Source organism: Meriones unguiculatus, chromosome 17 (assembly GCF_030254825.1).
Source record: "Meriones unguiculatus strain TT.TT164.6M chromosome 17, Bangor_MerUng_6.1, whole genome shotgun sequence".
Lineage (NCBI taxonomy): Eukaryota > Metazoa > Chordata > Mammalia > Rodentia > Muridae > Meriones > Meriones unguiculatus.
The window spans coordinates 74,323,761-74,351,565 of record NC_083364.1 but is presented as its reverse complement, the minus strand read 5'-3'; the positions used below and the strand labels follow the sequence as shown (position 1 = coordinate 74,351,565).

Here is a 27,805-nt window from a genome sequence, read left to right as displayed (position 1 = left end):
GAAATCGGGTTGTGATAAGATTCTAAATATGTCCCATATTCAAATTGGGATCTCAGATATCAAGTATTGATCAAATTATTAAACATGAATGAAGACTCCACACCCCCACACACATACATATTTCCCAAGTGAAGAGAGAATTTGAAGGCTGACAGGACCAGCTTTCAGTGGAACACTATTAGTGTGACCCTATCTTTAATCTACAGCCATGATAAAATGTCCCAACATATACAAACTCAGCTCCAACAGTGACTAATGACCATTAATCCCCCTATCTTCAGTAATCTGCCCCTCCAGCCATTCATCACCTTGACACCTTCCTTTACACACGTGAACAAACTTTAACAGAGGAGGTGAATCAACAAAAATCTCAAAGGTATCTGAGGCTGTAAATTAAACTAAGGGGAGACAGGAGAGAGAGAGAGAGAGATCATATCTTAATGTTTCTGATTTGCATCCATGGCAGAGAGTAGGGATTGGGGAGCTCTCCAATCGTCCAGATATGCAAACCGAGAAGAAAGCCTGCCATACAGAAAGGGGAAGTTAAAGTAGGGGAAAGGGCCCCCAAAGGGTTGGCTTAATCTTCCTATCCATCCACTGTGACATAAATGAGATAGTCTAGGCTGAAATTTCTATTTCTATTTTCTTCAAAGGAGTAACAAGTTAGTATGTTTCCCACTTAGCTTAGTTCAAAAGTGCCTTTTAACTTCCAGCCAAGGAGCTTCTCAGGAGCTTACCTTCTTTTAGGCATTTATGTACTATCATTTCCTCTTCTGAGTTTTCCCCCTTTTTATAGCCTCTTGGCTTAAGAAAAACCTTTCATCTAAACATAAAGAATCGCCATAGACTACATCTGTTCAAACCAGCCTAAAATATTTCATAATTATGCAAATTATGTGACTCCAACATTTAGCCCCTGATGCAACTTGAAACTCACTCAGTATGTGACTATAATAATTGCCAAAAGTGCACTGTCTGTGTATGTGTGTGTGTGTGTGTGTGTAGGCCTGAAACTGGATCCATGATTGAAACCAGAATCTACCAAGAAGGAAGAAACAAAAGTTGAGCCCACGGTTCAGTCATCCGTAGTTGGAAGATTCTTAAGGAGTACAAGAAAACTGTTAGCAAGCTCCCACACCATGCCTTCTCTTAGGACAGAACTTTCTTAAGTTGCATCTTTCCAACACTTCACTTGCAGCTGCACAACTATTTAATTCATCCTATAAATACTAAGGCAGCCTGCTGTTCGGTCTTGCCAATGACGACTACCAGGCAACTTAATGTTTTCTTTCAGAGAGTTGCAACCTCCTGTTTTCTTTCTAAACTCAGCCAGGCAGCGGTTTATATCAGCCAGTTTATATCGTACCATGAGAAGGAGTTATTTCCTCAAGTTTCTTCAGAATCGGATTTAATTACAGACTTTAGTTACGTAAAACAACTTCTAACAACCCGTTGAGCTTGGAAGACGAGGAGGACACTGAAGGACCAGATTTTGGAATCCTGGAAGAGTGCGGATCACAAGACGACCCCCCCACCTCCAACTGGCCCCTCCACTCCAGCAACCCTTAAGATCCCATAGATGAATAATACTCATTGCGCCCCATCCTAAAGGACCAAAACTCGGGAACAACCCGCAGCCTCCTCCCACCCAAGTACTTAGACAGGCGTTTGCCCAGAGTAAGCTGGGCGTGCCCTGAACTTGGCGTAAGGCCGAGGTCTACCGAGAGGTTTGGGATGTCTCAGGGGAGTTTGGGGTGATAGGGCCAAAGGGACAACCTCAAATAGGAAACTGGAAACCTTTTCCTGGAGAAGTTCTGGAAAGGGTTGAGCCCCTCTGGCCTTAAAAGGGAGAGGTCGTCAAGGGTCACTTCAGGGTTCAGGGGTCGATTATGAAAAGTGGAGAGCAAGGGTGAAGAAAGAGAGCGCAGGTTACCTGAACAGAGACATAATAATCCAAAGAGGTAAAAGTGAGCAGGCTCCGCGATCATTGTCCTCGGGTAGGTCCTGCATACAGTCTCATGCCAAGAGAAGGGAGCAGAAGCGGGGATCTCCAAATTTATGGAAGCCACACACCATACACCCTACACACAAAGGCTTAATATAAGCAACGTGAGTCAATCCGCCAAGAGTTTGCAAGGCAGTTTCTCGTCGACCTTTCCGGAGGCTTGTCAATCCTTCAGAGCCCTTTGCAAAGAAAAATTCCAAGGCTTGTCTTCCCTGGTCCCGGGTTTCCGAGGAGGCTCAGCCACTTCCAAGGATTATCCAAGGCGAACAACAAAGAGCCGAAACCGAGGAGCAGCAGTGCGGTTTCCTGCCTCCACAGTCCCTACTGAGCCTCCCGGCGTGCGCCTCCACAGCGTGTGCCCGGGCGCCGCTGCGCGGCGACTGCAAAGTTGGGGTGTGAGAACAGATGAAGAGATGTCCCCAAAAAAGTGTTCCTCCGTCTACCGGAGAACCAGTGCGTAGCTGGCCACCCCCTCTGGCGGCGATTGCAGTCAAGGTAGCGGCGGCAGCTGGGGAGGACAGTCCTTAGGTTCACGGGGTGCGCCTGGGTGACTCCGCGCGCCAGGAGGGAGCGAAGGGGCGGTACGGCGACAGCGGCTGCCTGGGCGGGCCCTTGCTCCCATCACTCGCGGGATGCCGAGGGCACCCGGGACCTCAACAGGACCGCGGATGCACGCGCGCCTTCCGGGAACCCCCAGCTCAGGGCAGCACCCAGCATCTCCCCGGGTCCGGCTTCCACTTGGGCGCGCGTAACGCACCTCTAAAACCAAGCAGCAGCACAGCCCAAACTTCCCGGGGTAGCTGCTCCCACCCCGTGCTCCTGGAAGCCTCGGAGAGGCAGCTCCGAGCGGCCCCGGGTTGGTGGAGAGGCGCCGAGCAGGAGGCGGAGGATGCTGCCGAGGCTCGCCCGAGCTCCGCCGGGAGCCGCAGCGTCTGAAGTTTCTGCTCTCACGCTGCCTCCTCTCAGCTCGACAGCTTGTGGGTTTCCCCCTCTGTCCCCGCGGCTCCGGGTTTCCTCCCTCTCCAGCCCGGCTCCGGAACCTTTAAAGGGGACGCGCGATCCCTGCCATGCCCTCACTGGCGCTGCTCAGACAAGTTCTGCTTGCTAATATTTCCATCCACATGCCCGGAGTGCCCAACTGCGCCCTCAGGTGAGATTTCAACTACTCAGGAGCAGAAATCTCAACGAATGAGAACTTGACTTGGGTCTCTTGCCATCCCAGTCTCCCCTGCACCTTTCTCCAAATGGAACATCCCAAGCTAAAGACTTCAAAAATCCTCCAGGTCCCTCTTAACCTTTTCTTCACCGCTACAGGGTATTTCAGTAAACTTCCAAATAACTTCACTCCTCCCATTCTCGTTAAACAAATAAGCAAACAAACAAAAAAACTGGTTTGTCCTTTCAGCAAAGAGACTTTAGGACAGCGAGACTTATCTAACGAGTATGAGTACACGGACACTCTCTTTTTATTTGAAATTGTTGAGGGTCCTGTAGAAAGACTAAATTCTACGAGTGAGGAGTTAGGTCTCCCGGACTTCGTTATGTTTACAGGAGAGTCTAGTTAGCTTGTACGTATTGGAGAGTCAGCAGTTAAAGAAAAGGAACAAATGTGTGTGTGTGTGTGGGGGGGGGGGTTACATATAATCTAGAGTTTGCAATGATGGGCTCTTAGCATTTCAAAACACTGGGCCACCCCAGATCCCCAGGTATCAGGTACATGTTAGCTATTATTCATGTGACCGTACCAACTTTATTCTCTCTTCCGAAAAAGAAAAAAAAAGGGGGGGGGTCTGTAGGCTACTTCATGATTATGTTAATTATGCCCAATATAAAACATGCCTGGGATATTTGACAATTTTTTATTTTAATTTGTTGGGTTTATATTATTATTATTATTATTATATGACATACGACAAAATGAAAATCAGATCATGTATGCCGAAGGCTCTGTAAACTGTAGGTTTTGCCACACACAGCTATTGTTTTTTAATTAATAAGTACTGTCTGCAAAGTTATGATATATGATTTCAAAATGAGCACTTGGTACCTTCTCCTGTGGCAGGACAGGAGCAGATGAGGAAGGCTTGGACTTGGTTTTTGTCTTAAATCGTACTTTCATAGTTTCTCACTAAGTTGCTTGCGTGGGTTACCTAACTAAAATACAAGTTTAAAAGAAAGGTGTGTACTCATTTTGGTCATGGCTGCTGCGGCCCATGAACTCAGAGGCAATTATCTGTGAAAAGAAACCCGGTTACCAGCACCTTACCCTTGAAAGTGAAAGACAGTTTAATCCTGAGAAAGCTGACTGAAAACTCAGTAAATACGCTGAGATAAGAACTCAAAGACTCCAACCAGAATCTCTTCAGCGATAGAAACAAGAACGTGCAGGAAATGCTAAGAGACATTGATTTTGGTATCTGTGAAGAGATATTTAGTGAGAAACATAGAAAATAATTTTTTTTCTCGGAATAAAATGAACTTTTAAGATAAGATAACCTAGGAAAAGAAAACAAATAAGCTTAGCATGATGACGAGGAAAAGAAAACCCTCAAAACCCCAGGTTATTTAAGTGGATTTTAAATAAGGATTTTGAAGTTCCATCTAGTGAAGGATATATTTTTTTATTTTAATTTATTTATATGTGTGCACGTGTGTGCACATGAGCATGTGTGTGTGTATGTGTGTGTGTGTGTGTGTGTTTGCCGTCCTGTGAAGTGTGCGAGGGCCTCTCACATGCTAAACATAGGCTCAGCCTCTACACACCCAGGCTTAGAAAGTAGACCCTGTGCAAGAGTTCCTACCACATTGTTCCCCAGGCACGTCTCTGTCTTCACAATTTTCCTGAGATCTATCAAGAACTATTTCACCATGGCGTCTGCAGAAATGTCTCAGCAGTAAATAGTGCCTATTTCTTTTGTAAGACCCTAGCTCTCTTCCTAGTACCATGATGGGCTGACAACTGTGTGTAATTCCAGTTCTAGACCATCTGATGGCCTCTGCTACCCTCCACAGATATATATATATATATACATACATACATATATATATATATATATATATAAACAAACATCTTAAAAGATCTATTTCAACACCCACCACATTTCCATTGAATTGAAACTATACGAATACTAATTTCTATCTTTCAACTTCATTATACTACACCATTAAAGTCCTCTGTTCCAGCCTTTAAAGATGAAATTCTCTAGGCAGACAACACTAAGACCCGACCAGGAAAGAACTGTAACGGACTCTCATCCAAAGCATTTTCTAAAATTGTTCTGTCAAGTGTATCAGAGAAACTGATATCTAAATTAAGAGTTTGTATGCAGACTGTTAGGGACCCATAACAGGTGCAAGCCAGAGTACTAGAAAAGTTTTCTAACTCCTTTCCTTCACTCACTCACTCACTCACTCACTCACTCACTCACTCCTTCCACTCTCTTTTATTCAAACAACCACTGACTGACCATCTACATGCTGATAAAAGATGTTGATGGGGTAAGCTGCAAGTACAAGCCTATTCTCTGATTTAGGGCCCTCAGAGCTCTAAATCTTCTCGCTACACAAAAAATAATACTGACTCTGACTCTGGAGAAGGGCCTGTCTCAAAATGTAAAAAGTCAAAGAGCTGCTGGGTGAATGGATAACACTGAATATGCCTGGAGATGGATTTATCATAGCAACTAGTCCCGTTCTGTCTTTGTTACTAAACATTAAGGTACCTGAGAGGATGCACCAAATGTTCTCAGCATGTTCTGTGAATAAAAACTGAGCACTCATGCGTCATCTACACGTGAATGGGGAACACACAAGACTAATCACCTGCATCTCAGGCATGGATAATTGAACTCCGAGTCATTCCCAACTGGCTGGGAGGCAAAGACCAAGATAAGAGTGTGTCTTCATTTATATTCAAAAATTCAGTTCTGATCACCTCATTGAGAACATTGGTGGAGATAGCCATAATGAAGTTATTACATTGTAAGCTATATTAAAAATAGAAGAAGAAAGAAAGAAAGAAGGAAGGAAGGAAGGAAGGAAGGAAAGAAAGAAAGAAAGAAAGAAAGAAAGAAAGAAAGAAAGAAAGAAAGAAAGAAAATGACAGAAGGGGCGAGGTGAGGAAGGAAGGGGCGAGGTGTGGAAGTAGTGGAAAGTTTTGATCTCAGATGATTCAAGATCTCTCAGAGCCTCTTTGAGAAGTTTGTAGACACTTGAAAATAATTCATTCCAATAACAGTCTCATGACTAGGGACATTTGACAGGCAAAATGCCAAAGCTACAGGGGTTTCCCACTTCTCTGATTTGATTTTATCTTTCACAGAGTTAGGCAATATGTGTGTCTGGGGTGGAGGTGACAGCTTCAGGAATTCAGGAAATAACAAAAGTCCCAGGGTCTCTCTGGAATCTCCAAATATTCTGATCAGGAGGAAGACAACCCGGAGGAAACTACAAACTAGAGCATCTGGCTGTCCTTCCTAGCAAGACCCCTGAGCAGCAGACAGAGTCCTGCATGCAAGATGCAACCTCTGGCACACGTGGTGAGGCCAATTTGGCAAGAGCCTGCCTGTGAGGCCCTGCTGACTACTCTGAGATACCAGCCTTGAGGAGAGAACAGCTTTTTTAGCAGGTTTTACACAAAATTGTTGGATAATCTATACACTGCTTGGTATCTAAAATACCTATCCAAAAATGCATTTTTGACTGTTTTCCCAATTTGCATACACAGTCACATGTCAAAGCATAACCATAAATGTTATTAATAAAATGATAAACAAATCCACACTTGAAATATTAAGCCTATTTTAGTAACCTATAAAGGTATGTAGGACATATTTAAACTGTAGAATTTTGATATTTCTCTGTCATTTAGAACAGGTATATACTCCAAACCAAGCAGGCACTTGAAGGAAAGACACTTGCCACCATTCATTTTCATCTTCTTTAAAGGGTCCAGTCACTGGTAGTGAAGGCAATGCAGAAGGTCTGTTGAAAAGTGGCTGAGTCCCCCACCGATTCCACTAATACATCTTCCCCTCCCAAAAGCTGTCTAAGGCCTATTGACTATAAATACTATGATGTTCTCTAACATGCTGTGAAATTAGTACAATTGTCATTGCCTCTGATCATGTCTGCCTGTTGGGCGATTGAAGATATTCTAAAATCAGGTGCGATATGGTAGAGGTAGAGCCTGACACCTTACATTTCAGCCACAATGATTCTCATTAAAACTTACAGCTTTAGTGTTCACAGATGGTTAGTTATGGAAGAACATAAATAAGAGGACACAGGGAAGTAGCATTAATGGAGGGAATGGTTTGCGGCACTTTACAAACATTATCTGATCAAATTCTCACCCCGAGAGCTGTTATTACTCTCCCAATCTTGAGATGAGGTTAGGGGAGTGAAAGATTAACTACGAGTTCAATGGCCCAGAAGCCTAGGGCTTATATTAGAACCCAGCTTGTTTTGAACCAAAGCACATGGGAAAAGGGAGTCCCATGGAAGAATAACCTTGGGAGACTTTGGATTCGACACATTCTGAGATTCCTCAATGCCTTTAACATGCAAATAAGCATTGTGAGAAAACTCGGGTCTTGGCTAAATATCATTCAGTCCATAGCATGTAACCATTCCAGGATGGTCCCACACCTGAAAATTAATATTGTCTGACTTCCTTGCCAAGCTGTGAATATTTGGCAAAAAAAACAAACCCATGTTAAAATGAGCCATGCAATCATCCTTACTGGGACAGCACATGAGGTGAAATAACTGTAATTGTACTTCTGGGTCATGCTTCAAAAAAGGCACCAGAGGAAACCTGTTAAATCCTAAGGACAAAGTCTGTGCTCAGCACCTGCCAATGGTTTTCCACTCCATACCCAGCTAAGAATATGAATCCTTCAGGAATTATACAAGGCTGGTTGTAGGCATGTGACTCATCCCTTTTAATCTTTCTCCCTTCCCACTTTTTCTAGCCTCTCTTTACTTTGCTTTACCACCATTTTCTCCATGCTTTTGCTAAAATTTGTCAGGCAAACACTTGACTCAGAGATAACTCATTGCTCTGTGTGAAACAGGTACCTTCATGAATCTGTACATTCACACTCTCCTTTCGCTTAGGTTTCAATGGCATGAAGATTTTTCAGGTGTATTTTTGTTGTTGTTAATATTTAGTGTAGTTTAGTGGACATTAAAAATACACCAGATTATAAGGATGACCCTAGGAGAGATGCTTAATTCTCACTCAGAAGGGGAAACTGGATAGATACCGGAAGAGGTAGAAGAGAGGGAACAAGACAGGAGCCTACCACAGATGTCCTCTAGAAGACTTCAACCAGCAGGGGATAGAAGCAGATGCAGAAACTCACAGCCAAATTTTGGACAGAGCACAGAGAGTCTTATGGAAGAAAGGGGGATATAGAAGGGCCAGGAGGGGACAGGAGCCACAGAAGTACACCAACAAAGCCAAAAACAAACAAACAAACAAACAAACAAACAAACAAACAGAAAAAAAAAAAAACAGGGCCCAAGGGGGACTGCAAAGAGTGATCCATCAACCAAAGACCATACCTGGAGAGCACCTAGACACCCTGCTCAGAGGTAGCCCATAGATAGCTCCATCTTCAAGTGGGTTCCCCAGTAAGTGGAGAAGAGGCAGTCTCTAACATGAAATCAGTTGTCTGTTCCTTTATCACTTCTCCCTGATGGGGCAACCTAGCCAGCTCACAGAGGAAGAGGATCCAGGCAGTCCTGATAGGCTAGGGTCGGACAGTAGGGGAGGAGGACCTCCCCTATCAGTAGACTAGGGAAGAGGGATAAAGAAGGAAAAGGAAGGGAGGGTGGGACTGGGAGGAGATGAAGGAAGGGGCTATAACTGGGATACTAAGCAAATAAATTATTTATAATAATAATTATAACAATAATAATAGAAAAAAATACATGAGTTAAATTCGAGGAGACCATAGTTTCTAGATTATATCTTGTAATTCAGAAATTCTTCATCAAAATTCTTCATGTTTAAAATATCATGTCATTAGATATTGTACTATATGTATGAAATAATGAGTTTTACATAGTTCTGACTTTTCCCCAGGTAACTAGAGGCTAGTTTAGGTTGGTTCAATGGTTGGTTTGTGTATAAGCTGTTTCAAAGAGAATTAAATAGCACTATCTGTTTGTGATAACTTTTTAGGTACTTTCTATATCTTAAACACATTTAATCTCAGGCAAAAAAGAAAAAGCATTATTGGGTCAGTTCATGATATCATTGCTTTTTGTGGTAGAGAAGACAGAGAATGGTCAGTTATGAGGCTGAGCTCAGCTTTGAAGCCTCATTGTCTGAACTGATAGCCCTGACTTTTACTCACACACCAGCCTTTGAGAGACAAATAAAAGTTATTGATTAAGAGAGCATTATTTGCACAGATCTGGTTGTGGGACAATGCTATCAGTGGAGAACTTTTGTCTAAAGATGTAGTTTCATTTTGGGACTCAGTATGAGAAAGTGGCTCTGCAGTACACACATCTGCAATTCTGCTCTGTATGGAAGTTTAATTTTTAATTTCATATTCGGAGTGTTCAAAGTGATGTAATGTTTCTTTTAAATCTAATGAGGTGGTATAAAAACATATATTGATTGTGTATGAAGGCATCTAAAGAATATGGGAAAACATGAAGAGAGATTTGTATATACATATATATATACATATAATAATATATGTATATATATGTATATATACATATATATATGGCTTCTGAACATAAGATTTTGATGTCTTTTAGTTTCTCACTCCCAAAAATATCTAGAACTGAGCATACAGTATTCTAATCGTGAGTTAAAATTCTCTTCAACTGGGATCCTAGTTAACAGCTGCACAGCTGACTGCCGTGCTCCAAAGTCTTGCAACTTGAACACTATTTTGTAAGTAATTTACATTGTGTGTGATTCTGCAGATGTGTTTTTACAGAACACTTTCATGTTTTTGAGTTTTTATTGCTTAAAAAAAATCTCTTCAGGAAATGTTTATAGGATTGGGGTGCATGTGTTGGAGTTCAGTCCTTGTTGGCTGCACTAGGTATGTGTAGTCCCACCTGCTGATTTGTTTATTCTGAATATTTTACCTAGATCCTAACAGTTATTTTAATAACTTCCTTAAGGAAGTATTATGTTAACTAGAAAAACATCTTGAGATGTACTGGAGTTCTCTATTTAGAGGTTATTTTCCACCTTAGTAAACAAAAAAAAAAATAGGACTAAATATTTAATGTAATAGTTTTGAAAAAGGGTATATACAAGTTTATCATAAATAACAGTAACAACAGTGATAAATAATTCATTAGATTGTAGTATCATGATAATTTGAAAGTTATTTATTTTATAGCCTATTAGCATCTTCTCTCCTATGGCTTGTGGAAAAAATGGCTTTACATTTAGGAAGCTAAATTGGGGCTTTGGGATTTAATAGCCGGCTGGTATGATTGAGGACTAGGGTTCTAAATATGGAGGCACTCATTCTTGTGGATAAATACTGAATCCACATCCCACAATTGTCGCTGAGAAACCAACTGCTGCTGAAAACCCACATGAAATGTCAACCTACTGTCTTAACAACATGGATAATTATATATTTCCCCTAGAGTTTAATCACCCCCTCTCCAGTATCCTGGCCACATTCCAAGAGAAATCATCCAACTCCATTATTGTAACCAAAAGTCTTTGTTGATTTGATCTAATCTCATCTTCTCAATTTCCTATCGTTATATATCGCTTTAAAGCTGCTTTATTTCACCTAGAAGATAGGATTTCACTGGTACATTACATATCTTATTACATTTTTTATCACACGTGTATTTTTTAAACGAAAGAGACGTTTGTTGCAGTTAGCAAAGCAACTTTGTCACCAAGAACATCATGCAAAATTATTTTACTTATAGAGCAATTTTTCAATAGTACTTTATACTTATAGTGTTATAATACTTACACTGGAAGAAAAATATCTCTAAGTTACATTTTGACAAAAACACTGTTAGAAACATATTCTAGAAGCTGTACATTTTGCATTCCTCTATTTGGGTGACAGTCATTCCTAGTGAGACTTTACTTTGTAACATAGAGACAAAATACTTCAGTTCATTTGGAAAACGAAAGAAACAAAAATTTATAATGATCACTTCAGATAGAAACAGGTGTGCAATCAGTGTTTTATTGTTTCCACAGATTATGTGGAATTTTCTTATGTTGTGGAATGACAGGCTACAACTGCTGTGAGTGCAGTGGAGTATAAGCAGTCAGAGATTCCTTGTTCAAAATAAACAATGCTGTGGCTATTATCACCTACAAACACGCAGACACACATGCACAAAACACACACACACACACACACACGGCACTGCTATAAAGTCAAAACTTTCTCTCATGTACATGATAATTTTCATGTTATAAAACAGTCTCCAATACATGAATTGAAAATGTCAAATAATTCCACAACATAAATGTGTTAAGTTTGATGCAACTGATCATTCATTGCTGGAAATTTAATTTGTTTCAGTTGACTGTAAGACACACAAAATCAGATACTGAAAGTTGTGTAAGGATGTTATTTTTTTAGATAAATTGTTAGTGAACTTTATTTTTCTTGCTGATACAATGTTGATGAAACATGCTTACCAATATGCAAACAACTTAACAAGTTACTCCAATGTTTGGAGTAAATATTCTAGTCATTAATTTAAAATCAAGTCTTACATGCAATATAAATAAGAGTTAAAGATAACAGACAACCATGAAGAATAATTAGAATTCTGAACTGCGAAACGTTTTCTTTTCCCTAAGGATTATCACTTGTTTGTTGAAGGGAAGCCATTTGTTTTCATTACAAGCAATTAATAAAGCAAAATGTTTGTATTTCACAAGTATGCTTGAATTTCACAGTTCTTGCTTTTTAACACCAGAAAGTAAATTATTAGCTTAGAATTGGTCAATAAATCGTGACATCAGGCTTTTTTTCTAAGCTGATACCTTTTGGAGAAACTAAAAATGTAAAAGTAATTCATTATTTTTTTTCTAATTGTTTCTTTTTGTTAGGAACATATATTGTTCAATACTTGGATACAGTAATTTTTGACAGAAAGTGTTACATGACCACACATAAACACAGTTGTTGAAAAGAAATCTGTCTAAAAGCATATGCTCATCATGGTTTTCCCAAATCATGTGACTTTAGTTAACATTCCTTATTTCTTTATTTTCTTCTAAACTCAACATGTGGCTTGCCACACAATAGGAATTAGAAAGACTTAATTATCTTTCCTTTCTTATTGAACCTCTAGCCATACACTTAGAGAAGTTAAAGAAAAGGCATCCATTCTTATATTCAATACTTTAGTGGCTTAGAATAGTGCTGTCAATTCTTGGGGTGAATCATTTTCCCATCCTTTTAAAAAAATTAGATGTTTGTCAGGAATATCCATCTGTTTTAAATATTGGTGAGTTCTTGCCAGTTCTGCTTAACTCAAACTGAAATGTAAAGAACAGCAAGCAAAATCTAATAAGCCAGATTATCCACTACACTAACATTTTATATCTTGTTCCACTTACTGTTTCTAAACCATTAGAGTTCTTTAAAAGGCATTAATGAATGGAAGGCTTTTTGGCATATGTGCTTCTTTGAAAGCATCGCTTAAATGTGTTTTTCCAGTGGAAGCCATGTGATCAAAGTAGGAAACAGAACTAGAAGTCTTGCTATATACAGTCTTCTCTCCTTAACTATATTCATTCTCCAAGTCTCAGATCAAAGTCCCCTTCCAAGAAAAGCCTTCCTAGACATGCCCTTTTAAGCCCAGCATGATAGGCCAGGTTTCTATGTGACAGGCCTCAGGACAACTTAGATCTCTCCACAGGACCAATCAAAAGCTTTCTTTTAATCTTGTCTTTTCCATATGCCTCATAAATGCCACTGTGGTAATCAGTGACTCCGAAAAAATAACTCCTCCAAGGCTACTGTAAGCATGGCTTTACTTATAATTCTGCATAGCAAACAAAGTGTGGGGGGAAACGCGGATCTTGAGTAAACAGAAGAAATCGAAAGTCTAATGAAGATTTTTGATATCAGGCCATTCCCTGTTTCTAAAGAGAAATCTAACTTTGCAACTTCTAACCGCACATTGGTTCACTATTTCAGTGTCTTCTTTTGTGGGTTATTCCACATCTGCCAGCACCCCACTGACATTCTACAGTACCTAGACGTGTTTGTGGTAGTCAGATGGGGTGAAGTGGAGTCTGGCTGTGGTACTTATTGTGAAGGCAAGGGCCACTGTTAAGCATCTTGTATTGTGCAAGAGAGCTCCCACCTGCCACAAAGAAGTATCAACCCCAGTGTCAACAAGTGTACAGACTTAACAACTCTGGTCTTGTCTAACTTTCACACCCACTGGAGACTCTTTCCCTTCTTGTGAAGATTACTCATTTAATAGTGGATATATATTTCACGAGTGACTTACAGTTAGATTCTATAGTTATTTGTGCTTATCAAACTGGAGAATACTGTAAATAATATAAAGGGATTTCAATAAATTATCAAAAGCTAATGCATCCTAAAAACTTCTTATTCATGTTTTATCAAGGAATTATGATATATCACTTCCATAAAGAACTATCTCTTTTTTTATTATTGTTTATTATTATTAGTTACATTTTATTAACTCTGTATCCCAGCTGTATCCCGCTCCCTTATTCCCTCCCAATCCCACCCTTCCTCCCTCAGCATCTCCCTGCCCCTTTCCAAGTCCACAGATTTGGGAGGACCTCCTCCCCTTTCATCTGAGCCATCTCTTCTTAATAAGCATTTATTATCATGTACACATAGACTTAGAAATGTAAGATTGTATGAAAAAGTAAAGCCAAAAGCACAGGTGAGTTAGTGTGGACTTGATATATTGGAGTCTAAAGAAATTGGTTCTTGTGTGGATCATGATTTGAGTGTGTGTGTGTGTGTGCGTGTGTGCATGTGTGCAGGAAATGTAATATGGTGAGCTTTGCAACTACTCTTCTAGTTAATTGTAGAGTAAAGGAGTGTCTCAGGCAACTTAAATTTGGGGTATTGTGTGTTTACTTAAGCTTTGCTCTTTGGAAAAAGGACAGGATTGGGCGTGTATGTAAAATAAGGATGAGGTACGAGGTTTGATTCTAAGATGTGCAAACGGGTAGGAACACAAACGCCCATTCCATTGCTAGTTAGTGGACAAAGGAAAAACCTCTTGGTGTCTCTAAGACTTGTTCTTTTTACTTGAAGAGAATAATAGCTCCTACCTTACAGGGGTGCTACAAAGTTAAAACAGGTAATAGTACATATAAAGTTCTACAGGAAGGTTGGCAATAGAAAAGGATATAGTTAAAGATTATTATTGTTTCTGTGATTTTATTATAAAAAGTCTGTGTTCTGAAAATGTTAAGGTTATGTTTGGCAGTAGAAGATTGAAAGTTTTCTAATCAGTAGAGGAAAATGCCTAAGAGCTATGCTTGCAGTGATGTCTAGAAAACTGTAGATATAATTTCAATGGTATCTACATTAATGACTTATAAAATAAATGTATTTTTTTTTTCATTTTATTAAGAAAATGTGCCACTAACTTAATGCAGGTTTTAGAATACAACATTCTTAAATAGTAGATTGTTGTAAATTTGAGGTTTCGTTGGGTTGATTTCTTCTTTTCTTCCAGACAGTCTTGTATGCCCATACTGGCCTGGAAAAGGTTATAGACCCATGGATAACTTTGAGCTCTTGAATGATCTGAATAGCATGAGTGTGGACTACAACTAAAGTTGTAATGACATTCCGCTGGTGCTGAGATTGTATTCCTGCTTTATACATGAGAGATTATACAAATCAATATGCAATGCAACCTACTTTGATTCTCTCTGAAATGTAAAGACAAGTAAATATGATTCTAACTTAACTGTGAAATATAATTGTAGTTTTCCAGTTTTTAAACAGGAAAATAGACTCTGATTATCATCTATAATCAAAACAATGACCATATAAATCATAGATGTGCATGTGAGAAAAAAGCTCAAGTTATTTTGAAACTGACCAAGGATTAAGCTTCCTACATTAGCAACTTTTATGTCTTATGTTTCCTAAATTAGCAATATTCCTTTGACTAAATGAGAAAATCCACTTACAAATTATTTCATTACAAGTTCAGAGATTCAAACCCCACTTACACAGCATGAAAAGGAGAAAGAAAGGATATACCAAGGTGTACACAAATGTGTCATGAAATGAACTTTCTAAATGCCTACCTATTTATGAGACTGCCGTGTAAGGGCAAACAATACCTTCTAGAGAAATGAACCATGTTCTACTCAGTGTGCCTAGCAGCTGAGCAACAGTGAATGCAGAGATTGTGGCTGCCCAAGATGCTGAGCAAATGAAGAAGAGGGCTCAGCCCTAAAGTCATTTATACTACCCTTGCTAAGGCTTAGGGAACATTGAAGAAGTGGAGCGTGTGTGTTTAGGGTTGGGTTGGGAGTGGAGTGCAGGGCCAGATGTAAGAGCTGGAAGACAGAAGTGTAGAGAAATCTCACCCTCTAGGTACAACTAATGATGTAACGAACTCACAGCAGCTGCCATTACTTGCATTGGGAAATGTACCTGACAGGCCCTCTCAACAGTCAGTCCCAGATGGACGGTGGGGTCATGGGTCCTTGCCCCTCCCTCACTGCTGAACCAGGCCCCTCTTGGAGAGGAGGTAACACTGCCTTCAGTTGTGTGCCCACTTGACTTCCATGGCTATCTTTAATCCTAAAGCCACACAGATGGGCCCGCTCAAACACAGAGGGACACAAACAAAGCAAGAAGATGTGCAGGTGGGAGAAATTAGCGGGGAAGAGTAGAGATGAACAAAGGAAGGAGGGAGGGAAATGAGAGGGGGTGGGGTGGGAGCAATCAGAATGGACTGTATGCATGTATAAAAGTGTCAAAGAGCATGTTTAATTAGTGAAATATGCATAAGGTGGAAAGAAAAGAGATTCTCTGACCTTATAACAACTTGAGACTTACATAAACCGTAAAGAAATATGAGAGACCTCTTATATCTGGAAGAAGAAACATATTGCTTGGTAAGTTAGGTTTTTAATCAATAGTTTTCTCATATTATCAAATTATTTCTACGTTTTGGAGTCCATTTTATTCATCCATGATAAAGGCATGTTAAAAAATATAATGAATGGAGGCTAAAGTATTACATTTAAATTGATCCAATCCATAAAAGGATGCACATTTAGTAAAAATACTAGTGAAGAATATACTTAGAAAGATGTAAAAGAGAGGTGTTCATTTTGATCAAGGGTAATTTTCTACCTACCTGACTGGGAAAGAGAAATGTATAGGAACTACTTACTAATACTGGGAATTTGCTCTTTTTGAAATTTTCTTACCACAGAGGAAAAAAACATGTTTTAATTTTGCAGTGTCTTACTTTTCAAGCATTTTCCATTGGGATAATATGAGATAGTAAATTCAGTGTAGTTATGATAAATTATCAAAATTGTAAATTCAGGCTCAAGATACCTGCACACAGTTCAGGGAAACAGCAGAAGACACTGCGTTTAGGAAAGTCTGCATCTTTGTTCACAAAGAGATCTCCTCTGGGAAAGGCTTCCACGGAGGGGGTGGGTGGGGTGAGGGTTAGGGGGTTAGTTTACAATGCACTGTTGCCCTCTGCTGGTTAGAGAATGACAAATACAAACTTCTCTTCATAACCAAAGGGCATGAAAGTTCCATAGGGGTTGTGGGGGTGGGGGAGAGTTTATCATAGAAAAAGATAATAAGATAACATGTTAAAATGGTAGGGAATTAAAATATGGAGTTACAAAATTCTCTTAACATATTTTTTTTCTTTTCTAACCTGGCCACACCATTTGCATTCTTTTTTTGTTTGTTTTTAATAAAATTTTTATTTTTATATTAATTACAATCTATTTACTTTGTATCCCAGCTGTAGCCCCTTCCTTCTTTCCCTCTCAATCTCTCCCTCCCTCATCTCCTCCCTGCCCCTCTCTAAGTCCACTGATAGGGGAGGTCCTCCTCCACTTCCATCTGATCCTAGCTTATCAGGACTCATTAGGACTGGCTGCATTGTCCTCCTCCATGGCCTAGCAAGGCTGAAACTCTTAACACATTTCAAAACAAATTTTGCTATTCATGTTTAATTTCTTTTGGCTGAAAATCTGATTATTTTACATTAAGTCAATGTAGTCAAAGTGTTAGTTGTAAGACTCAAAGTGTCTAGTAATTTGGGGATCTTTGAATAGTGGATGTATTATCTCCTCTTAATAACTGGCACATACTTGGAATGCATTAATATCAGTATATAAACATGAGATTTGTAAGAGTAACCTTACTAAGCAATTAAAGCAAAATGCTTAGTAAATTTCAGTTAAAAAAAAGGAGTTCTTTAGCAATTAAGTGAATGATTTATCTTATATTTTTAGGCATTTTAAACATTTTTTTTCTATGCTAGTCACATTTCACCGAGAAAAAACCAATACTGGTTTATAACGGTTATAAATATGTATAATTGGCTTATAAATTCTTCCATAAAAATAGTGATAATGGTACAAGTAACATAAAATGCATAGACTGATGAGTCTACCTGGTTTTATTGTAGCACTGCATGCTGCTTTAACGGTTGGTTACATTTATTTCAGAAGTGTTTTAAAGGCAGTGGCTCTGCCACCCATGGCAGAAGACAGATTCCATGAAGACAGACTTGTCGGCTTCTCTAAAACATACTTGGGTTGAAAGTTTGAGAAAAAGCTGTCACTGTTGCTTTTCCTTGCATCTGATGGTTTGAATGTGGGGTTTTGTGGTTTAGATGCTTTCTCTGGCTGTAATATGGGTTAAAATAATCTGGCTTCCATTTCTCAGAATGAATTCTCTTGGAACAACTGCATGACTTGGGTCATGGCTCCTTGTCATGAGGTTGTAGCGCATGTGCTCTGTGCTCCTCTCGGCACTCAGAAGCTGAGTCCACGGCAAAGTCAAGAGGCCGGCTCTCCTCCTGGCTTCTCTGCCCTGTGACTGTTAATCTTCTAAATAGTGCATGAGCCAAACAGTACTTTAGAGTTTATTCTGTGTATTCGTATCTCAGACCTGGCATCATTATACTTCAGTCTAAGTCTCAGAGTCTTTGGTAACGTACAAACTGAATGAAAATGACTCATCTTGTACAAAGTCATTTTTACAGAAAATGGGTGTTTGCTTCTCACCACACAAGTGAGTTAACAGAAGCACACTTTGGAGTATTTGACATTTAATCCTCATAAAAGCACTAGAAATAATATTAATGCTTCTACCTTGGGAGTCAAAAAAGAGGAAATTAGGTTCAGAGAAATAGGTGACTTGCCTACATACACAGAAGATTATCTGTCTACCAGGAGTGAGCACCACTAAGTGTACGTGCGTGCGTGCCTGTGTGTGTGTGTGTGTGTGTGTGTGCGTGTGTAAAGAGAGAGAGGAAGTGAGAGAGGGGGAGAGGGAGAGAAAGAGAGATGAGAAAAGAGGGAGAGAGAGGGGGAGACAGAGAAGAAGAGAGAGAATGAGAATATAGAAAACAATGGAAGCTGTTTCCATCTGTGTTTGTGATTGTGACTTGGTCTTGTTAGTGAGTAGCTCAGGTCAGCCTCAGACTCATGATCCTACTGCATTGATTGGGTGTGTGCTTCACCATGCCCAAACATTTCTAAATGTTTAATAATTTTCTACTTCTTTTGATTTCTTTCGATAAACAATTTCCACAGATTGGTATATGGGATGGTATAGACTATTTTACTTGACTAATTTCTATGGAAATAATATTAAGATAGGAAGCCAGTTTGATTGGGTTAATGCTGATATCATTAAAGAGCAAGAAAAAGTTATAATGGTATTCTATTACTTTACAACTCATCAGTTAGTAAAAATGAAAAACGGAAATATAGTTATTGTTAAATAACTTACATAATGTACATAAAGCCAGAGAGATCTTGAAGGCATTTGATAGAGATATCACAGAATTCAACTATCTCTTATTTTAGGGTCAGTTCACTTATAAATAACAAAAAAATTATCAAAGATTATTGTGTATATTCTTTTGTTTTGTTTTTGACACAGGGTTTCTCTGTGTAGCCTTAGCTGTCCTGAAGTAGCTTTATAGAGCAGGCTGGACTCAAACTCACAGAGATCCACCTGCCTCTGCCTCCCCAAGTGCTAGGATTACAGGCATGTGCCACCTTGCTTAGCTTGAGTAAATATTCATTGTAAAAGTAGCGAGGGTTTATATTCTAGAAATCGTGGCTAATTTTGACTTGGACTGCCAAACTTCTCTGACATTTTGGGGGCTTTGTATTAGTGCTTGAGAGCAGGAAACTCACAAAGTTTATTTCTTCATGTTTCCATTCAGTTTCTAAACATCTATGAAAGTGGAAATGTGGGGGCAAGAGTGATGGTTCAGCAGTTAAGAGCACTTGTCTTTGTGGAGGACCCAGGCTTGGTTCCCAGACCTAAGTGAAGCATACAACTGCCTGTAACTCCAGTTCCATAGCTCTGACATGCAATTCTGGTCTGTGCCAGCACAGTCATGCACAGTGCACGGAAATTATATGTTGTTTGTGTACATAGAAACATGAAGTCACTTACACATACTGTAAAAATAAATGTTTTTAAAAACAGTTTAAAATGTTGATAATTCTATTATTTATTTTATTCAAAATAGACTTTTTCATAGAATATATTCTGATAATGATTTCCCCTCCCCCAATCCTCTCAGCTCCATCTCATCTCCCCACCCACCCACCTCCATGCCCTTTCTTTTTATTTCTTTTACTCCTCTATTTGCTGCATTATAGGGAAACAGATAAGTAACTATTTACACCGTCAATACACATTTGCTTTTATTTCAGTAACTGAAGCCTTGTAAGGAAAAAAAAAAAAGCTGTTGATGTAATTTTTATCCCTCCTCCTCTTTCTTTCTGTTTGACAGATATTCCACCTAGTTCTGTGTGCCAGAAAAGGCTAAACATTAACTAGTTTTATTTCTAAAATAATGTCAGATGTTCATGTTTTAAAATCTTAAAAATATCATGCCCAACAAAATACTTTGCTCTGAAAGGATTTTTTATGCCTATAAATAAAACAAGTATATTTTTCTTAGGTTTCAGATTCCTTCAGTAGAGGGTCTTATATAAAATTTTAAAGAAAAATTTAAAAGCTTAAAACCATTTATGACCAAAACACTCATCAGGTGTTGATGTCAGAATGTTACTACAAGATATGGGTATAACAAAATGATCAGGTTCTTTTATTTTTCCTTTAAAAAAAACGGGGGTTGGGACACATTGCCTAGAAGTTTTATAATGGTCTGAAGGAAAGGTATGTGTGTGTGTGTGTGCCTGCCTTAAACTCAATATTGTGAGTTGGAGTCAGCTGTTAAGAATTACTGAATTATCCAGGGCAAAATCTGGGGTATGGCTCACGTTACAGTGCGTTGCATATGAAAAGGGGTGAAAACTTTGCAGTGATTAAAAAGGCCTGTGGGATTGAACTTTTGCATTCCGGAGCAGCACATCAATAGAGAAGCTGCAGGTTCTCGAGTTCTCGCAGCAAACTCTGCCTGGAAATAGATGAAGTGTTTGTGAAGAAACATCCCAGGATGGCTCTAAAAAGAGTATAAAAAAAGTTCTTTCTGGCCCTGGTGGAATGGGAATTAAAGCTGACACAGGAAACAAATACCTAACAGTGTCAAGAATTTAAACACAACTAGATTTTAGCCAGGTCAGAAAGGAGAGTGGACACAGTCAGCTCTATCATTTTTCTCTCCTTCGGTATCTTTTGAAATAAGATTTTTTTGATGCCTCAGAAATGATTTCAATTAACCTTTACTGTGTTTCCTAGGTATTCTTGGTAGTCTGTGGAATACAGTGACAATCATCAAAGGCTGCTCTATGTGAACATTGTGTAATGTATTCAGCCTTCTTTCATTTCAACAATTTTCTCTTCCATTTCACATCCGTTCTCCCCTGAACCCATTCTTCTTCATAAAAGCAACTGACATCTAATTAAACACAATCAGTCAGTCAATAATTTAGGTTGTGTGGGCATTGTCAATTTAAATATGTTACCCAAGGTCAGTATGATGAAGAGATTACCCTGTTCACTCAAGGAAAATATTATTCTTTAGTGCCAGATGGAATAAATGTTGATCAAAGTTGTTAGAGAATTTGTATGTATTACAAGAAGGTGTTATATTTACCAGGGAAATTGTTTAGACACTGCAGTCTGGTTTTATGTCTGCCAATAACCAGAAGGGTATTTGTACATTTCACTCCAAAGAAAAACGCAGGGAGTCATATCTTGATTTTGTTGTCAAGCTATTCAAAATGAATTGAAAATACGTATGTAAGAAAAATGAATTCTTATATTCTGCCTTACACTAGTATTTAACTTCCAGCTAAGAAATTTGGTTGTGAATGAGAAGTAGACCTTTCTGTAACTGTGTTTTTATGATATTTAACCATACCGTGAATGTTTTGTTTCTACTCAGATCTAGTTATGACTTTTTAAAACATTAACTTGAAGAAATAAAAACACTGATAAATCCAATTATTTGTCTATGTGTTATTAATTAAAAATCCAATTCAAATTACGTGTTTGGAAAAACTTTATCAGCTGAGATTTTAAACGCAAATTAGTATTATTTATATGTATACTGTTTTTTTAAGTTTTATCGTTATTGACAACCTTATAGTATATGGCAATAAAATAAACAGATGAATATATTTGTACATTGGACTCAAAATTTAAATATTGTCATGAAAAATCAACTTTCATAGAGACTTGTGTTGATTTTCCAACAAATCAGAACAAGCACACACTCTGCAGATGCTTTAGGAAGACTCATTTACAAATCATGAGAAAGCCTTGAATTAGGGTAGGTGTTTTCTTGAATTAGGTTAGCTGTTTGTCTTGTTGTCGTTGTTCTGTTTAAGACACCTTTAAGAAAGTTTTGAGTGGCTTTGAATGCAGTCTACACGTGTGAATGGTGTCTTGTCCTCATTTGCTTTTGAATGGTGAACTTTATTTTAATGGTTTGTTTTAATTTAAATTCTTGAAGAGTTTGTCTCACTTAACCATTTTTATGGGTTTGAGAACAGCATGAATTAGAAAGAGTAGCTGCTGATGGTTGGAACACACACAATGTGTGTGTGTGCACAGAAGGAGACAGAGAGACAGAGAGAGGCACAGAAAGAGACAGAGACAGAGAGACAGAGAGAATACTTCTCACGTAAGAGGTAGAGGAACTGTTTCCTTCGGAGTTTGCCAAAGCTTACATTCTTTGCTCGGTTTACTGCCTAGAACGTTTCTAAGAACTGATTTTATAAATCAGTTAAAAGTCATGTATCATATTAACAGTGGAAGAGGCAGAGATGACTTAGCAGGTAAAGGCACTTGCCATGCAAGCTGGATAACCTGAGTTGGAACTCCAACTTATATAAAGGTGGAAGGAATTTCTTTCTTTCTTTCTTTCTTTCTTTTTTTTTTTTAAAAAACAAATTTGTTGTATCACAATTATAGATTCTGAAAGGCTGCTATCAGGACATCAGTAGAGCTGGTCGCTACTATGGGTATCATCTGTCCCATGCCTCTTTCACTTAGACAGGATTTCTGGAACTCTTAGAGATCTTTAATTTCTGATGCATCATTCCAATCTCTGCCTTCACCATCACCTGAAGTTATAATATGTTAGAAGTCTGTAACGTCAACATTTCCAAGGACTCTATTTCCAAATAAAGATATACTGTACAACACTGGGGATTAAGACACAAAAGACATACATTCTATAGGCTAGAACAGAAGGATCTCTAGAGAGGACTGGTTTTACTATCTAGTCTAAATGATAAAGAAAATAGATCTTTTTACAAAAACAAATGAAGGCGTGCTCATTTTTATTTCTTTCATTTATTGGAATTCAATTTTTTCCTTTTTTTCTAATTTTTTTTCCTTAAATTTTTTTTTTTCTTAAAAAGCCACTATATTTTTCAGCAAGATGTACTTGTGTTATGCAATTTTAAATTTAGTCAGCTTGTATTTTTTTTTTTTTTTGAGTAGGAGATTTAGGAAGTATTCTATAGACTCTCTCAGGAAAAATAGAAGGTAGAAATAGCTATGGCTTTGGACTGAGGCTGAACTAGGCCTGGAGTTCTGGCTGTGCCTTTAAAGACTACAGGAATACAGGCACCTTTCCAGACATCATTCTCAGTTTTCTCATCTGTGATCTGAGGATAATCATACCTTGCTCTCGGGATGAAATAAGATACTTAATATATGTAGAATGTCTGACAGATGGTAGATGCTTATATTAGTATACAATATTCAAGACTCATTCACATCATGATGTGTAATAATAGCATTACAATCCTGTGGTTATCTTTATTATCTCTAGTACACATTTGATAACTGATAATAAGCAGCCAGAAAAGTGGGGAGGACAGTTATTTCCAACACAGGCTCAGAGGACTTCCCTTTTCAGAGGGAATTCCTGAGTTCTAATGTGGGTAACTGCAACAGCACAGTGTCAGGCTTCTCTGTGTTCCTTCCCAGTCATCTCCAGCAAGTCCTGCCTCTGGTAATTACCTCCATGGATGGGATGCAACCCACATTAGCAGTGCATTGGTGAAATGGAGCAACAGCTCCAAGTGCGGTTCCTCAGTTCTCATGTAACAATATAAACCATGCTTGACTTGTAAATTATTCATTATATTTCAGGCAGCTAACATCACAAATATACTAAACCATCTTATCCATTCTATTTCAAGAACTGGAAACTATGGCCTTCAGTCTGGTAACTTAAACTTTTCAACTAATAACCTTAAAACTAAGAGGTACCATCCATTTTCATAAATGATTAAATTACATATCGATAATTCAGAGATTCCTTTATCTCTAAAGCAAACGTCTAACTTTTTTTTTCTCTTTGCCTTTTCAGTGTAAGCACTTAACATTGTTCTGATTTTTTTTTTAATATTATAGCTTTTCAGTACATGTGATGTAAAAATCTAGCACATGTTTGCTGTTGTTAGGAGAATATGGCCCTATCACCCATATGTGAAAAAAAGCACAATAAAAGCACAGTGATTGTATATAAATAATAATAATAATTAATAATAATAATAATAATTCCAGTACTCCTCCACATTTCCTAGTCTGGAAATGCTTGGCTCAGAGACATCTCCGTCTCAACACAAAGCATTCAATTATGTGATACTTCCTTTTAAACTTAGACATCTCATGACCCCTTGCAAGAAATATTCCAAACACTTTACAGAAGAGCGCTTTTCCGTCTAGCACATTCTTTAACCCCTTGCATCCTCTGACTTTTTCAAGTGATGTGGCAGTGTTGCAAGGTCCTGCAGCCCTCCCACATGCCTCCCTGCACCATGCTTCAGGCGTGTCACGTGTGAGTGCCTCTCTGTCTGTTGCTCCTGTGGCATTAGATGTCACTGAGATTCCACATCTGCTGTCTCTACTATTGCTTCTAGAAGGAACGCATTTGGGGCAGCCCCGATTTTATAGTCCAGTAATGCTTTCCTATGTTGGTTTAATCGTGTTTGTCTAGACATCTCTTGTGCTCTTGCTACATCTGTTTGTTTCCTTTAGAGCTGCTGCTCCCCCGAGTCTTACCTCTTGCAAATCTCAGGCTAACCGGCTCTATATAATAGGCTATAAAGCCGAGGACAAGTTTGTGGTTCTGCTGGTGATGGGACCTCAGATGTGTAACACACGCCCGGATGATCAGATGCTGCTTGTCAATCCCAGTGCCCGCTGCTTATGAATGCTTAGGAAAGAGGGCTACAAACGAAGATATGTCCTCAGCTGCCACCATACTCTTTATGGCTGTCTGTTTTTTTGAGATAAGGGTTTTGTTATGTAGCCTAGCCCAGTCTTAATTTCACTAGCCCAGGTCTGCTCTCAAATTCATGGAACTTTGCCTGCCTTGGCCTCGTGAGTGATTATAGGCACGTGGCACCGTAATTATATTACATATTATATATTAGTGTAATTATATTACAGTAAGGCAAATTTACAATGACTCTTGAGTGTCTTGCTTATGTTTTGTCACCAAGTCATAAGAATATCTTCCATTTTTAAAAATTTTTTTTTCTCTGAGACCTGGATTCTCTGTGTAGTCCTGCTGTACTAGAACTTGCTTTGTAGGCCAGGCTGGCCTTAAACTCACAGAGATCTTCTGCCTCTGCCTCTCAAGTGCTGGATTTAATCTTGCTCCACCACCATGCAGCCTTAAATTAAATCTTTAAAGACTTAAACATTTTTAAGCCACTGTTTACTTATCAAAAACTGTATAAAATAACAGCATCTAAAGTTATTTGACTTAGGTTTCTGGAACAATCTTTCAGCCTTCTTTATAGTGTACTCTTTGCAGGGTCTATACACAGTAAATGACTTTTCTTATACCTCTAATGTTATGATAGTCATAAGGTCGAAAATAGAAACCAAATTGGAATTAAGCTATAACCAGCTCCATGATCACTTCCCCGTGTGTGTGTGTGTGTGTGTGTGTGTGTGTGTAGTCTTGCTAGGCCACAGAGGAAGAGAAAGCAGCCAGTCCTGATAAGACTTGATCGGCTGGGGTCAGTTGGTAGGGGAGGAGGGTTCTCTCTTTCTGAGGATTAGGGCAGGGGAACATGGTAGGAAGAGGGAGGGAGAATATGATGGGGATGAGATGAGGGAGGGGGCTATGATTGAGAAGTAAAGTGAGTAAATTAAAAAGAAATTAAACTAAAAGGCAAAATCTACCCTTTATATAAGGATGCTTCTCAGAATGCTTTGTTTGCACCTAGCTTTTTAGGAACGTTATGGGCCAGATGCTTATGTTCAAGGACAGCTTGGTTAAACTCTGCAAGGACAAGTTTTCTTTTTCTGAAAGGAGATTCTCTGTGCAGTTCAGATGGCTAGCCCACACAGGCAGCCTTCAACATTTCACTGTGAATAGGAGGCCAGAAAGCTACCACACTTTAGTTTTCTCTGAGCAAATGTCATTCATGCCACCAGCCTCTGGACTACAAATGGTAAGAGCAAGCCCTATCAGCATCATGCCTCTTCTTACGGTTTTAGAAATGAAGAATGCATAAAATTACTCTCACTTCTTTATTCATATTGATGACATGAGTAAACTCTGACAAAGTGACATTGTGGCAGAGCCTCTGGAATCCCATTGTATCTCTTTAGTAGCATCCTAGATAGGTAACTGTCGCAGTCATCTGAGAAAAATTTGTCATATTTTAAATTCACCCATATATCATTTTTCAAAGTCATGAACTAACATTTGTAAGTACTTCTGTTACCCAGGCACTAGATACACAATTCTCAAATATATGTAAATGTGTGTGCACACACATACACACACACTCATCGAGTTATTCATTTGTTTACTCAACAATAGTTTGAGCTGATAAATAACCCTGGTGTTATTTTATAGTTACAGAAACAACTTCCTGAGACACATGCTTTAATATTAAAATATTCTAACCCCATTTATCCTCTTGGAGATGAAACACTGAAATGAGAGAACACAGGATCAGAAAGATGAATATTTTGATTATGGTTGCATAGCTAACGAAGAGGAAGCTATGTGTTCCAGCTCATCTATAGCATGAAGACCATTGTTCTCTGTGTTTCCAGCCACACTACAGGGAAGTGATAAAATTACTTTATAACTTGTAAAAATCAAACCAAATAGTAGCATAAGAGCACCAAGGCTCTGAAGTTTACAAAAGATTGGACCAAATTTCTAAAAAGTAGTTCCGCAAAGAGTTACAACCATACACTTTCTTTTTACAGATGAATTATTGAATCAAAACCTCCCGTAAGTGCAAATGAGAGGCTTGTCTCGGGACAAATGCACATTAAGATAATTGCATATGTCATGTAATTTAGATGATAGATGATTCCTTGAATGAGCAAATCAACACACATTTTAGAGGCACCAGGCATGTACTACTGAAACAAAGTTCTGTAGAGAAATATGAACATGCAATAATTGTTTCCTGAAGTTCCATTTAATGCTAACTCAAGATTCCTGTGCCCCAAATTGCATTTCCCCATATTCTTAATAAAGAAACTCCAGCCATAAAGTTGTGTTTCATTCTGTCTTTAGTTCTTACTTCATTAATTACAAGCTGCTAACTGTAATTCTATTCCATTTGTCGTTTAGCTTCTGTCTTTTCTTGAGACTCTTATGCAAAGGGAACCAAAATTATGCTAATGGAAACATTCTCTGAGACAGAACACGATTGCTTCAATCATCAGAAAATGATCAATGAGCAAATGTTAAATGCAACACATCAAATGCTCTTGGAAACCTGTCAGTGAGGGTGTTTGGATATTGTACAAGTAGACTTGTACAAGACAAATAACATAAAATAAGAGACACCTTAATCAAATAGCAGAGCATTTTATATCTCAAATGGTATAGATACTTAAGCTTTCTAGTTTGTTATTCTCTAGCCCAAAAGTAATGTGTGGATCTTAATGACTATTTTTAATTTAAGAAAATTTCTCTTAGGAAAACGATCTCCCATCTGTTTATAGAAATAATCTTTTGCAAAGCCAAGGAGGTCACCTCAGGTCAAAACCCATATCTAAGTTGGTCTAAACTTAGAGTAACTTAAAGAGTGTGTCGAATTGGGCTACTCTAACTATAAAATTACATCATATACATTTACAAAACCTCTTCTCAGATTTT

General features: G+C 38.6%; 1 protein-coding gene across 9 annotated transcripts in view; it reads right to left on the bottom strand.

The window, feature by feature from the left end:
• Robo1 (roundabout guidance receptor 1) overlaps positions 1 to 27,805 on the bottom strand; it is a 1,064,494-nt gene that overhangs the window by 388,495 nt on the left and 648,194 nt on the right. For 2 of the 9 annotated variants that reach the window (XM_060370635.1, XM_060370636.1), the window contains exon 1: positions 1,934 to 3,131. The exons of 6 other annotated variants lie outside the window; for them this stretch is intronic. In XM_060370635.1, the coding sequence (XP_060226618.1) occupies positions 1,934 to 1,988 (55 nt within the window). In that variant the 5' untranslated portion in view covers positions 1,989 to 3,131. Of the gene's footprint in view, positions 1 to 1,933; positions 3,132 to 27,805 lie in introns of those variants that run through there. One more of the 9 variants, XM_060370631.1, reaches the window with a different exon arrangement.